This window comes from Protomyctophum bolini (genome assembly GCF_963924005.1).
Source record: "Protomyctophum bolini genome assembly, chromosome: 19".
Taxonomy (NCBI): Eukaryota; Metazoa; Chordata; class Actinopteri; order Myctophiformes; family Myctophidae; genus Protomyctophum; species Protomyctophum bolini.
In genome coordinates this window covers 4,599,046-4,614,831 of record NC_137880.1, presented here as the reverse complement: position 1 = coordinate 4,614,831, position 15,786 = coordinate 4,599,046, and the positions used below count along the sequence as shown (strand labels likewise).

Below are 15,786 nucleotides of genomic sequence, written 5' to 3'. Positions count from 1 at the left end.
GCCAGTCGGCTATAGAAGCTTGCCAGTCGTCATATCCATATATGGAGTTCTATATTGACCTGATGTTCAACACTAGATGTCTCTGTCGTCTCCACAATGGAGCTCGTCGGCCCAGGCCAAATATGAAGATTGCAATGTTAGACTTGGTTAAAGGGACACTTCACCCTTTTTGCAAAAAAATATATGTTAATGATGTTTAGAAGCTTTAGATCACTTTCCTGGGGGTATTTATGTGTGTAATATGTGGTTTTAGATATTTTAGATTGTAGCAGTGAGCCTGTTGTCTCTGATGTCATGGACACTGGGCTCACTACCTTCCTGGACTACAATTCCCATAATTCTTTGGTGCACTGCTCCTCCTTGTGGATAGGGGGGAGAGCTGTCTTACTGAGACAACATGTAGTCCAGGAAGGAAGTGAGCCCAGTGTCCATGACATCAGAGACAACAGGCTCACTGCTACAATCTAAAATATCTAAAACCACATATTACACACATAAATACCCCCAGGAAAGTGTTCTAAAGCTCCTAAATGTCATTAACATATATTCTTTTGCAAAAAGGGTGAAGTGTCCCTTTAAGTTAGTTAAATACTTATGGCGGCAGTCGTGTGTGTAAACCTTACACACTAGGAGTCCCGGAACCCCTGTTGATGACCCCTGCAACCACTACACTGTAGGGTGATCTATCTAGAAGTTCCACAAATCTCTGTCCGTGTGCCTGTTCTCCGTGCGCTCGCCCACATACGGAGTTCCACACTAGTTGGTATATCAGTGTGACGACATCGATATGACCTCAGTCTTGCCCTAATATGGAGTGCCACATGCGAGTGCGTGACATCGTTCCAAACTAGGTCAACTAGAACTCACAGCTCCACGGCTCCCGGGAGGCGACGTGAACTCGACGTTAACAAGAAGCAAGGAGTCAGACTTGCCTGTCTTGGGCAGAGTGCTTGTTTGTTGCTTCGCTATAATGTCTTCCCAGGTGACTTTTTCAGAAGAGGATCTGTCCTGTTCCGTGTGCCGCGGCGTGTTCAGAGATCCCGTCATCCTGCCATGCAGCCACAGCTTCTGTAAAGCCTGTCTGCAGGAATGGTGGAAACGGAAGGAAATAACGCAATGTCCGCTGTGCAAGAGGACAAATAAAAGAACGCACGCGCCCTGTAACCTGGCTCTGAAGAACCTGTGCGAGACTTTCGCGAGGGAGAAACGTCGGAAAATGGGTCCCGAGGAAGCAGCGGCGGAGGAAACACTGGAGCTCTTGCAGAAGAAACTGAACGTCTTCACCGAAGTAAGAACAAACTGTGACCAGATAGCCGAACACGTCGAGGTCCAGACACAGAACACAGAGAGGAAGATCAAGGAACAGTTTCAGAAGCTTCATCTGTTTCTACAAGAGGAGGAGGAGGCTAGGATCGCTGCACTGAGGGAGGAAGAGTCCAAGAAGAGTCAGATGATGAAGGAGAAGATTGAGGGTCTGAACAGAGACATAGTAACCCTTTCAAACGACATCAGAGGTGTAGAGGAGGAGCTGAGAGCTGGACACGTCTCATTCCTGCAGAACTGCAAGACCACGGCGGATAGAGTCCAGCTCACCCTGCAGGACCCACAGCCGGTCCCGGGAGCACTGATAGACGAAGCCAAACACCTGGGAAACCTGGCCTTCAGAGTCTGGGACAGGATGAAGGACATTGTCTCCTACACCCCTGTCATTCTGGACCCCAACTCTGCACATCCTAGACTCACCCTGTCCGATGATCTGACCAGCGTGAGACGTGGAGAGGTACAGCAGCTCCCCGACAACGCCGAGAGGTTCGACTGCCGTGGCTACGTCCTGGGTTCTGAGGGCTTCAACTCTGGGTCTCGCAGCTGGGACGTCGAGGTCGGAGACAACACGATCTGGGACATCGGCGTGTTGTCAGAGTGTCAGCCGAGGAAGGGAAAAACAAAACCAAGGAGTCAATACTGGAAAATATCCGGTCGTTGTTGCATGTACATCGCAGAGTCCCCCTCCGCCTTGCTCCGACTTTCGGTGACGCAGAAGCCCCGGAGGATTAGAGTCCGGCTGGACTGGGACGCTGGGGAGCTGTCCTTCTCCGATCTGGATTCCGACGCGCGCCTGCACACCTTCACGAACGCCTTCACCGACACACTTTTTCCATACTTAAAGAATATCAGCAGTGCTCTCCCTCTGAAGATGTTGCCCAGGGAGATCGGTGCAATCTAAGAGTCAAACAAGGTCAGGGGGAATATCAGACGCAGAGGCATGACGGGGATGACTGATTTACAAAGCGCACCATGTTGTAGTTGCGTTAAATATCTCTGCAGAAAGTATAGCTCTCAATGTAGAGCGCCTACTTTCCCGTGAGAGATTGTTGCAACATGGCAAGGGTCTACATTTTAGACCAATTCATCAATAATAAAACAATGAAAGAAACATAAATTGGGTGGCATTTCTCTCTTTTAGGGCCTTGTGTGTTTCTACATAAACCCACCCGGGGTCCCCAGATGACAGTGACAAGTCAGGTTAAGTCTTTTTTTTTTTTTAAAGAAGAACTGCTTCTGGTTTCACTTCACGCAGGTTGGCTCATATCCTTTAAGTGCCGACCTCAGAGAGAGAGAGAGAAGCCACAGTCAGTGATTGTTCATGTGGTCGGGACTCAGGGTGACCGACCGCTGCTACTTCAGTGACAAAAAACCCCAATGAGCCGTGACATCATTACAGCTCTTTACTCACTATCACCGTGACAAAGTCATGTCCCGTTGTCACAAGCGCACACACGCACGCACGCACGCACACACGCAAGCGGGCGCACACACACACACACACACACACACACACACACACGCACGCACACACACGCACACACACACACACACACACACACACACACACACACACACACACACACACACACACACACACACACACACAGCTAGCATGTCATTAAGCCAATACAGCATCAGTGCTGTTTTTAGCAGCACATTTCTGATTTTAGTTTTAGTCAGAGTAGCCTACCTTCAAATTTTAAGTTTCAGTCACATTTTTGTCACCTTGAACGTTTTAGTGTTAGTCTAGTTTTAGGCGACTAAATATCATAAGATTTTAGTCGACTAAATCTACAGTGGATTTAGTCGACTAAAATGTATTTTGGCGGGCCTTTATGCCATCGTAATGGCTGATTTTACACTTGCTGAAAATAGCCGATCTACAAGTGACAACGTGTCACACTCCGACCCGTTGTGAGCTTGTAGATCGGCTATTTTCAGCACGCAACCAAGTGTAAAATGACTTATACTGGATCTCTTGTCCACTAGTCCCTTCCTAACATTCTAGTCTAGTTTTTATTTGTTGACGAAATTGTCAGTATATTTAGTCTTATAGTTTTGGTCCGCATAGCTTATTTTTAATTTAGTTTCCATTTAGTTTTTCGTCTGTGAAAAAAGGTAGTCGGCGAACATTTTTCGTCTTAGTTTTAGTCGACAAAATCAACACTGACACACACACAAACACACACCTCGAAAACGAGAACGGGGTATTCCTAAATAAATAATTTCAAACAATGCAATGAGATACATAGTATTATACCACATTTTATGAGTAGCTATAGCCCATTCACATTAACATTATAAGGGAGCTTATTACACGCGCGCACACACACAAGTTCACACATGCCTCGTGGCTTCAGGCACGTTTTTGTGTGTCACCATGACACTGGGGAATCTCCGTGGAAACTCAGATGTGTGATGTGAGAGTGATAGAGAGAGAGAGAGAGAGAGAGAGAGAGAGAGAGAGAGAGAGAGAGAGAGAGAGAGAGAGAGTGTGTGTGTGTGTGTGTGTCGTCATAGGTTTGACTCACCACAGACATGCTCTGAGGGAAACCTGCCCGACCACAGCTATGCTATCATACCATACTTATGTAACTAGATATGAATCATTGCTGATTTATGTAATATAAATCATTGCTGTTGGCATAATTTGTCAGGCAGAAACCTCCAGAATTCTCCATAGCAGTGTTCATTTAGACAGCGACAGAGTCACCATAACCCATAAGACGCCATTTAGTTTGAGTCCTATTTTAGTCATCTGAAATTGTTTAGTCTTAGTCGACTAAATATCAGAATATATTAGTCTTAGTATAGTCAACTAATATATATATTTTTTTGTGAATTAATGCCCTACTTCAGTGGTTCCAGAACTTGTTTAGCTCGAGGCACAAAAGACAAATTTTATGTCTGCCTGGCCGGGACCCAAACTATGGTGAAAATAGCAGACCAGCGACACATTGCGATCTTGTAGATCTGCTAGAGAAGTGGAGAAAATCAATTTAGGAAAATAATTACATTTGTTCCAATTCTTTTTTTTAAATTCTGTTAAATTAATGTTGTTAAATTGATTGATTGATTGAAATATTTATTCACGGTTTGCATGCAGAATTGCAGTACATTTCAAGCACAACTCAATACAAAGACTGTTAACTGTGAGTGGACGACTCACACTTGTTTACAAGAGGGTCCACCTTGTTCAATTCATCGAAACATTTAGAGACGTAGAAAACATGTCTTTGCCATTTCTGAAAATGTTAGATCGTTTTTGGTTACAACAAAGAAAAACCCTCAAATGGGTTCCGACCCAGTGTTTTGGAAACATTCATAGCGCGGCACCGAGTGCCACGAGCTTGTAGATCTGCTATCTTTGAGAAATCGTGAAAATGTGGCGCAAATCTTTGAATATATATTCCTTCACAGCAAACATTTTTAGCTCAAATCTTTGCTTCTGCAGGGGGTCCCTGGAACAACATATTTTTAGATGGGGGTCCGCAGCCAAATATATCTAATTCTGGGGGGGTCCTTGACATGACGAGCACCACTGACAAACTGTTACCTTTAGCCGTCTTTGGAGTTTGAATCCTGAAAAGTAACACTTTGTGGACATAATATGAGGTTTAAACCCGATAGAGACGATTATGTCTTATGTGTATGGATCCTATTACATAGCATTGCATGTCTGCCATGGCCATTACATTACATGTCATTCATCACAGCTGTACGGTCTGTCTGTCTGTCTAAAAACAGTCTAAAAACCCGGAAGAGACGTCGGCAGACAGCGGCTTTTGGCATGGCATGGAATCCTAGGTGTGCTTTCACCCTGCCTGCCTGCCTGCCTGCCGGGGTGCATACTTAGTTTAGACTAGTCATTGGTTAGACATGGGTTAAGGTTAGGTTTAAATGTGCTGCCCCGTGGGAGGTCAGGTTTAGGGTGAGGGTTTCATATGTCACATGCTACTTAAAGAATGCTGAAATTTTGACTTTTTGGCCTTATATAGGATGTTATGGGTATGGTCACATATTATGCTAATAACTCAATTTCCCACAGGAATTGAATTTCAAACTTTTAGTACATGTTATTAGACACATTTAGAAACACATTGGTGAAGAAACTTCTTCGTAACGATTTAGTTCCCAGATTTTCATAGATTTCTCTTACTATAAACCAAATACCAAATTCAATATAAAATGCTCTTTTTAGCCAAAAAGGCCTAATTTTTCGACCGAAAAAACAACAACTTTTAGTTACTCCACTGCGCCCGCCACCCTCTACCGATATTGGCAAGAGAAAATCTCATAGACGATCAAATTTCGCCCCGGTGAAAAACAATCCCTTTCTGGCCAAAAAGTGCATCTTATAGCCTATACGTGTGTGGTGGGGGGCTCAGAGTGCGTCCACTAAGGAAAGTTTAGGCTTTCTAATTACACCAGCCGCCTTTGTATTGGTGAGTAGGTAAAACGTTCTTTATTATTTAAGCTACAGACGAGAGGCTGGTCTGCAGAACAGTAGAGCTATGGACCAGAGCTAAGACATACCTACGTACATATTATTCTTATTATTATTATACAGTACATTACATTTTAGACAGTGCCTGGATAATCTTTGATCACAGGCACACCAAGAAACTAGCCCCAATCTAAGGCAGTGTAATATCCATTATAAAATAAATGGAACCAAATGCACTCCATTCCTACACTCTTATGAATGGATGCATATAATTTGCAATGACCATTCAGGGATTTTAGCAGACACTTATAGTAAGCAAACTAGGTAATGCAATTGCTCAAAATTCAAATACCGTACATCAATACAAATCGTAATCCAGGATCATATAGGTAAACCATTGAAATTCCATTGAAACCATACAAACTATAGGATGACAGGTCAACAAATGAACCTGGCATCTGTCATAACATCTAAATTACCACGATGGATTTTGTGCATGTAGGCTATGTGTTGAGGATTTCATGAAAGCATTGCAAATAAATTGTCAGTTTGTAATAGTTAGCTTATTATTAATGGGTTATATGTACTCAGTGGTGTAAAGTAACTATAAGTACTAAATACAACTTTGATATATTTGTACTTTACTATATAGTATATTTCCAATACATTTACCACTGCATCTCGGATTCAAAATATTGTACTTTTAATCCACTACATTTATTTGAAAACTGTACTTGCTGGTTACTTTGTAGATTCAATCATTCAGGTATTGCAAAACCAACCCCCTAACCACTTCAGCCCTATATACATTTCGGCCATTTGAAAATAGCCGATAAGCTCATTGTGAGCTTGTAGATCTGCCATCTTCAAAATACTTTTTGTCTCATACATTTGAAAACTTGAAATGGGACAGATCTGCGCCAAGAATACTACTTTTACTTTTGGTAGCATGTAGCCTACTTTTTGATACCAATACATTTTGAATTCCAGACCTTTAATTACTACTTGCAAGTTGCAACATAGTATATTGCAGTATTGCTACTTTTAATTAATCCATTCTGGGCGGGAACCCCTTTTGGTGTTATGTTATACTTTAACTATTCAAAAAATAGCAGATCTACAAGCTCGTAGCGCGCCACCGAGTGGCACGCTACGAGCTTGTAGTTTTGAAAAGTTGTGAAAATGTGGTGCAAATCTTTGAATATATATTTCAGAGAGAACATTTTTAACTAAAATATTTGCTTCTGGGGGGGGTCCCTGGAACAACATATCTTGAGATGGGGGGTCCGTGGCCCAATAGAGATAATTTTGGGGGTCCTTGACATGAAAAAGGCAAAAGCTTTTCAGAAAACTATTAGGATTTCGAAGCCTTCTTTTTTGTCCCAAAATGGGTTAAGTAAATAAAAGTGCCCTTTCCACGATTTCCACCACTGCGTGTACTAGATCAGATCTCAACACATGTTCAACCTTCAGGGATTTAACGTCAGTGCAACCCAACACAGTCCCACGTGCCCTGGAGCAAGGCAGTGAATGCACCTCTGCTATAGGGCGTAACCCAGCGTGGTGTTTAAACGCCGACTCAGCCTTAGTCATCATCTGCCACGTTAATGAGCTGGTAGACAGAGTCACAGAGGATGACGAGCAGCATGATGCAACAGCTTGACGTGCGTGTGCGTGTGTGTGTGCACACACACTTTGTAACCCATGTGTATGCATTTAACTAAATTATCGTCTTTCCTTTTTCAACCAGTTGGTGTTAACTGTTTTAGAAATTTCAATCCATCTATGTTCCATTATAGTTTGTGCTGGCTGGTCCCATGGACTCCGCATTCCAGACCCGAAATGATGAGGTTATTAGCGATAGGGATTGAAAGTGTATACAGAGTTGTGTACTGTGTATGTCTGCTCGTCTGATGGGATAGGTGTTTTTTTGAGACGTGTTTCTAAAGTGTGTTTGGTTTCTCCTACGTAATGTAAATCGCAGTGTGTGCAAGTAAGTGATGATATAAAGTTTCTATCATAGTTTATATTCTAAACTATATTGGGGTTTGTCAGAGACAGGGGATCCTGCATGGGGAAAGATGTGTGACTATGGGGTGCATGTGGTTTTGGGGGCTTGGGAGGTAATGCAGAAAAGCTGGAAGCTGGAATCTCCCGGGTTCTAATTATTCCTTTTGAGTGCCGATATGATATGACCTTATGTGATCATACTGGGGGGTAGGATTATCGTATAGTGATTAAATTCTGTTTGAATTCATGGTGTATATCCTGGCCTCTGACCAGGATATCTGCTCAGTGGTTGGGGAGGAATACTAAGGTTATGGTTCGGGCTGAGGTTAGAGTCAGGTTTAGGATTAGATTTAGAAAGGAAGAATAAGGCCCTTTCCCAATTCCTTTTTTAACCCTACCCCTCAGCCCTTGCCCCTTCCCCTTGTCCCTACATAATGAGTGTCAAGGGGTAGGGAGATAAATCATCCCCCTAGGAATTGGAACGTCCCTAAATATTGAACGTCCCTTCCCTTGTAGATATTGATATGTGATATAGCCTAATATATTGATATACAACCTGTTCTCAGAAAATAGCTGATCTGCAAGCTCACTATAGGCCAGTGGTTCCCAAACCTTTTCATGTCAAGGACCCCCAAATTGACACTAATTAGCCCGCAGACCCCCATTTGAAGAGATATGCCAGGGACCCCATAGATTTTTTACGGCTCTAGCAGTGTCAAGGACCGCCAGTGTGACATGCATTAGTCCATGGACCCCCATTTGATGGCATTTCTGTCTCTGGGACCCCCACTTTATATTGTAAAATCAATGTCTCCATTTGGTTCCAAACTATCATTTAGCTGGGGACCCCCTGGAAGTCCCATGCATGCCCCCTGCACGCCCCATGCATGTACACTCAAAAGCATTCGCGTGCACACACGAGTGCACAATCAAAGATGGTGCAGTCCAGTGTCTACGCTAACAACAGATAGCAATCCGAAGCTAATGTGAGTAGCCTTTCCACTAGATCGGTTCAAACACGTTTATACAACTGAATAAATGTAGGCTGCGTATTTTGGCAGCGTCGCTTCCCGACAAATGACGCACGCTATGTTTTTGGCGGGGAAACGGTTAGTGCCGTGATGTTTCTATTGTTTCCAGTTATTCATGTAGTTTAGTTGTGTCCACATGGAGTGGTGACTGGATCAGTGAACACCTCCAGACATAATTATAGAAGACCGGAACTGATCTTCAGACAGGCTGACACACTGAATACAAGTTCAAACGTAAAATGTTAGGGATTATGTCAGTAAAGGCCTTACATGTGCTGTATTGATAAACATAATGCAGACACACAATGATTTGAATATTCAGGACCACAATGGAAACAAGCCCTTACACAGGCATATTATACAAAGATAAAGTCTACCACTCATTGTCAATGAAAGCCAGCCATGCTAAGATTCAAAGATAGTCTACCATTCATTGTCAATGAAAGTCAGCCACGCTAAGATACAATAGTCTACCATTCATTGTCAATGGAAGCCAGTGACATGACGATGCAAAACAAATCCGTCGCCTGTAGCTACTATTAATATATATAAAGCTACAAATAAAAACTTTAACATCAGATACAAAGATACAAAATGATAAATGACAAATATGCTGTGAATCTTTGCATCATGCCTGTGTGAACGCAGCTTCAGGGCATTTTCTTTTAATACTTTTAGCATTAGCACCGTCGTGTAATCGTATACCGCCGTACTATTTGCAAACTGTTAATAATGTATTCATCAATGTACAGTGTATCAATGAACAACTGTGGAATTTCAGGCATGTAGGCTATGTGTTGTTGTCAGCTGTCAGTCTGCTGTGGAACTTTTGGTTCAGATAGATTATATCAGTGACCTTCCTGTCCGTCCACAATCCAATTTAACCCATCTCTCTCATGCTGTGAGCAGGTTGACAAGTGCACGTGTGCAAAAAGAAGAAGAAGAGAAGAAATAAAAAACATTATTCTACTCTCAAACCCATTCAGAACTGGAACCCATTTTTGGGTTAGTTGCTATACAGTATATAGCAACACATGTGTGAAGTGAGGGGCGCTAATATATTACAGTCTATGTCTATGGCAGTGCCGTCGAGTTCTGATGATCCTCATGGGGGCTACCCGCAGCCCCGCCTCCCCGCAGCCCCGCCCCCCCCCCCGCAGCGTGGAAAAAAAGAAGTTGATGTTTTCACTGGTACTTTGGGTAGGCTACAGAATTGCGTTGGGGGGGGGGGGGGGGGGGGGGACTGTCGCCGCCGCGGATTTATTTATTTCCCAAATGGTCTAAATGGTCTGTAATGTTAATATAAAATGTCCACGAAAATCTTCATGGGGGCTAAAAGGGGCTATTTAATTCTTCATGGGGGCTGTAGCCCCATAGCCCCCACAGAGTCGACGTCGTTGGTCTATGGTATATTACTACAGTCTATGGTGATGTAATGGTGATATAAAACAAGCAGTGCAGACACAAACATTAAACAGCATTAACAATAAAGGGACAATATGACGTAATGATCGAGATACATTATGATGTAACATTTCCCTTCATTGTCAATGGCGTTTACAAAACAAACATTGGACTAAAGACAAACATTAAACCTGTGTACCCTCAAAAGTATACAGGCTATATTTAAATGTATTAACATATGTATATCAATTATTTTAAGCCTAGAAAGCCTTCCAGGATCCTGGTGAATCATGACCATAAAATCTTTGATTCTGTGAATAAATTAAAATGAAAAACGCTAAACAAAGAGCATTTATTAAATGTAGTAGGCCTATACCGTATCATATAATTAAATATGCAATCTTGTGGTTTGTTTTCTCACAGAATCAGAGGTGTTATGGTCATGACTCACCAGGACCCTGGATGGATTGATTCAGCCTTCTAGCCTTAGAATAATTGATATAAATATTTTAGTAAATCTCTATGGGAGAGTTTTCAGCTCTAGAGCTGTTCCATAGCTGCTCCCCACTGTATTACACTATACCATGGCTCCCCCTAGTGACCGTTTATGGTACGTGCACCGTGCACGCTCCAGCAGGGCTAGTGCGCATGTGCACAACCCTTAGATATAGGCACACACAGCACCGTCTCTTTGGCAAATCTAGAACTTCCTGTTTGGGAGCTAGCAAGAATAAAAGTGGAAATTAAATATTTGTATTATTATTATAATATTATTACATTACAGTTATTGTAAAGACGATGTAAGAACGCATTCATGATATCTGTATTTTTTTAATTGCTTATACTAGGCTTATACTGTGTGGCATCACCTATTTAATAGTGTCTATAGAGACATGCAGACTGACGCTAAAGCAAAAGAGGGCGCTGTTCTCCTTATTTGCAGATGGATTCATAATATTATATTATTGAGCTTTTAGATGATAGATTGTGTGTAACACGTTGTTTAAAATCAATCTAAACAATTGGATAATGTAGTTTTCTTTTCCACCAGTGGTCCTTGAGCGAGTTCCTGGTGGTCCTCAGCTAACTGATGGAGAGTTGGTAACCATATGGACCCTTATAGATCTTACTTAAATTACAATTAATCTAAACAATTCGAGAATGTAGATTTTTCTTCTTAAACCAGTGGTCCGGGGTCCACCATTGGTCCTTGAGGGAGTTCCTGGTGGTCCTCAGCTAAATGATGGAGAGTTGGTAACCATGTAGACCCTTATATCTTATAGATGCATTACTTAAATTACAATAAGTCTAACAATTGGTCTGGAGGATATCATTTTATTCTTCCATCAACACCTGTTAATACAGCATGGAAACAAAATATTTGTAGTCTTACCCTATAGGCCTATAACAAATGGTTGTCCGTGGCTTTCATGAATTGAACAGTTTGTAGAATTACAGTAGCCTACATTTCAAGCACAAACTCAATACAAAGACTGTTAACTGTGAGTGGACGACCCAATTAAGCATTACACTTGTTTACAACAGGGTCCACATTGTTCAATTCATCAAAAAAGACCCCCTCTACAACACCACACCCTCCGCTAAGCAGCAGGGGTGTAAAAAAGTAGAGTGAGGTCAGAGGTCCCGCTGTCTATTTCACAGCGTAGCACGCCCGGCGTGGCCCGGACTTCCCCCGCTGTCCTCACGTCATACGATCTCGCTCAGTTAGATTTTCATGCCTCTGTGAATTTACTGCGATTTACAGCAGTCTTCACGCTGACGTGAGGCTTGATATAGGCCTAGTTGTTTGTTGTACATATTTTATATTGTTTCACCCTTTTATTTAGTTTTATCTCGTTCACTTTTAATTAGCTTCTATTTCATTTTAATTATGTGTGCTTGCATTTCTTATACCTAATTAGAGAAAACGGCAAAACTAGTTAAGTCCTGCAAAATAAAACCCCTCAAAACCAGCTTGCCCAAAATGTGTAGTCTATATCAAACACTAGAACTGGTTTAGCTGAAAATTCTTAAAGGAAACTATTTGTTATACAAATATATGCAATGAAGGAAGCTCGTTTTACTGCAAATCCTTTGGTGAAATATAGCCTACTTGAATAAAACATTGTGACTTGTGTCCTCTTTTTAAACTACCGCCTCTCTATCTCTCTCTCTCTCTCTCTCTCTCTCTGACAAGGGTGTGCATCGTATGTATAAATAAATAATTTTGTAGGATTATTATTATTATGATTTATTTTTTAACTATTATTATATATATTATATAATTGTAAGTCTCTAAAATGGTGGGCTTTATTGTAAACAAGTGTAATGCTTCATCATAGTGTCCAGTTTTTGTATTGAGTTGTACTTTTGTTTAAATGTATTAATTTTGCCCAGACGGTGGCGTAACCGTCTGGGCACCCGACACCCGGTAATCCAGTCGCAGTGTGCCGCGGGTTCGACTCCCGAGCCGGACACGGCCTTTACTGCATGTCTTCCCCCATCTTTCTCCCGTTTCCTGTCAGCCTACTGTCTGTCCCTTCAAAAAAACAATAAAAGGCGTAAGCCGCAAAAAAAGATCTAAAAAAAAGAAAATTACTCATTCTGCATACTGTTTATAAATCAATACATTGAAACTGGGATTCAACTGATGCAAATTACAGCTGTTGTTATTCAATTGAGCCATTTACACGTCACATATATAACCATAAGTGTTATATACAAAGTGTTATACTACAATCTTATACATCTTTGGGGTATTCCTGAATCTTATGTCATATTATTGTACATAATTATGCAATTATTAACCCACAAGACAGTACAGTACAAGAGGAAATATCAGATTCCACTAGAAGGCTGAAACTAACTTGATATACCTGACATATTCATCATCATCATTTATTTAACTCACGACCATGATCACATGGTTTGGAGCACAGATTCATAAAAGTATACAATCGGAAGTATACAGATTACACTATACATAGACATATCGGAAGGCTTTCCCTATTTGTACAGTGGAAGAATTTTTTTCAGAAAAGCACCCAATTTATATTAATTTTTGTTGTATAGATTGTTTTTCAGATTTTAGTAATGCAATTAATTTAAACATAGAAGGGTGGGTAAAAAAATTAAGTGGCAGGTATTTTTGCCTGAAATTCATAATGCCTTACATTCCAACAAAACATGATAGGCTACTCATCTCCAATTCTGGCTTCATTACATAGGTAGGCCTACAAATCCTCTGACTTCTTTCCAATCCTTTATAGCCTATCTACCGATGACCTTTTTTTTCAATTCTAGAGTGTAGACTACTCTTATTTTGAAGAGATCGTCCACCGGAAGTCCTATATTTGCTAGTTTAGATTTGGCTCCGTCTTATGAGCAAATTTAGAACTTCCGGTCTGAGAGCTATCAGATTTAAGACATCCGGTTGCTTTCAGAATAAAATAAGGTTAATTAATTCGTTAATTAAATAATTTTTACATTACATTATTAGTATTATTATTACATTACAGTTATTGTAAAGACACACATTATGTTTCTGTGTAAAAATAAGTAATTAAATAACATAAAAAAGTTATCTAAATGGATAAATGCTATTCACTGGAGTGCATGGACTTTATAAAGTGGACACTGGACAAAAGACGGCTCCGCGAGGCAACTATCTGGACATACCCACGTGTTCGGGAAGATGTCCTCTACCACCCCACAGTCTCCGCTAAGCGGGAGAGGTGTAAAATTCACAGCAGCAGAGCTTCTACTGGGGTCAATGCAAAAAAATGTACCGTTTCCGGACCCAGAATGGACACTGGACAAAAGACGGCTTCGCGAGGCAACTATCTGGACATACCCACGCGTTCGGGAAGATGTCCTCTACCACCCCACAGTCTCCGCTAAGCGGGAGAGGTGTAAAATTCAGAGCAGCAGACCTTCTATTGGGGTCAACACTCAAAAAAGTGCCGTTTCCAGACCCAGAATGGACACTGGACAAAGAGGCCTTCGCGAGGCAACTATCCCACGCGTTCGGGGAGATGTCCTCTACCACCCCACAGTCTCCGCTAAGCGGGAGAGGTGTAAAATTCAGAGCAGCAGACCTTCTATTGGGGTCAACACTCAAAAAAGTGCCGTTTCCAGACCCAGAATGGACACTGGACAAAGAGGCCTCCGCGAGGCAACTATCTGGACATACCCACGCGTCCGGGGAGATGTCCTCTACCACCCCACAGTCTCCGCTAAGCGGGAGAGGTGTAAAATTCAGAGCAGCAGACCTTCTATTGGGGTCAACACTCAAAAAAGTGCCGTTTCCAGACCCAGAATGGACACTGGACAAAGAGGCCTCCGCGAGGCAACTATCTGGACATACCCACGCGTCCGGGGAGATGTCCTCTACCACCCCACAGTCTCCGCTAAGCGGGAGAGGTGTAAAATTCACAGCAGCAGAGCTTCTACTGGGGTCAATGCAAAAAAATGTACCGTTTCCGGACCCAGAATGGACACTGGACAAAATAAGTCATGAAGTATGCCTGTCGGCATACTTCATGTGAGATGACCTTTAAAATACATCTCCATTCATTCGAAGACGGCATATTTCATATAGCTTACACTGGCAACATATATCACACAAAGGACAAATTGAGAGGTAGATACATTAGAAGCACAGAGCGTGCAAACTTGGGTAGATCAATGATGAACCGATTTGCACATAATGCTTACATTGAGGCAGTAAACAATGCAGACCCAAGGTCTTTAATAGCTGGAAATCGTAGCGGAGTTGGCAAAGACACTTCTTTGTACAGACAGGTCAAATATGAACAGCGGAAACAAGGATGGAAGGATAACAGTGAGATCAAAGCTTTGATGGACCTTAAAAAAGAATGGGAGGATAAAGACACAGACAGTGTTGTTGTAAAAGGATTCATTCAAGTTATTAAAGTTAGTCCCCTTAAGGTTATATGTTTTAGTGAAGCAGGAGTGAAACTGTGGCACAATGCGACCGCACAATGTGCCGCATCATGGGATGCCACAGGGGGGATCATTAAGACTAAACTAACAGAGAAAAGGATTTTGTATTATGAAATTATAGTAAGTTCATTTAATTCATCAACTCCTGTTGCATTCATGATCTCTGAATAACATACTCAATCGGCTATAGAGGAACTACTCACACAATTGAGATGCAAAGAGAAGGAGATATTTGGTATAAACACAACACCGATTCAGATTAATAGTGACAGGTCCATAGTGCTTTTAAAAGCCAGTATGCGTATCTTCAATCAAGATAGCATGAGTATGTACTTGTTACGCTGCTGGAGAATAGTGGTAGGAAAGGCAGATAACAAAGATTTAGATTTCTGTACCATAAGGGCATGTAAAAGTCATTTGATGAAACAGGCAAGTCACATTTGCAAACAACAGTACATACACAGAGATAAGAGGTATAATTTGGCTATGTACATCTTCAGCACTCGCGGAGCCGTCTTTTGTCCAGTGTCCATTCTGGGTCCGGAAACGGTAATTTTTTTTGCATTGACCCCAGTAGAAGGGCTCCAGCTGTGAATTTTACAC

The 15,786-nt window shown here is 41.8% G+C and overlaps 1 protein-coding gene across 1 annotated transcript; it reads left to right on the top strand.

Annotated features, from left to right (window-relative positions):
- Window positions 1-970: 970 nt before the first annotated feature.
- Window positions 971-2,224, top strand: LOC308334126 (nuclear factor 7, ovary-like; the record flags this gene model as incomplete). Its single annotated transcript, XM_080790712.1, has 1 exon — window positions 971-2,224. One exon carries the CDS (start codon window positions 971-973, stop codon window positions 2,222-2,224), a length of 1,254 nt encoding a protein of 417 aa, XP_080646838.1.
- Between the last annotated feature and the right edge of the window lie 13,562 nt (window positions 2,225-15,786).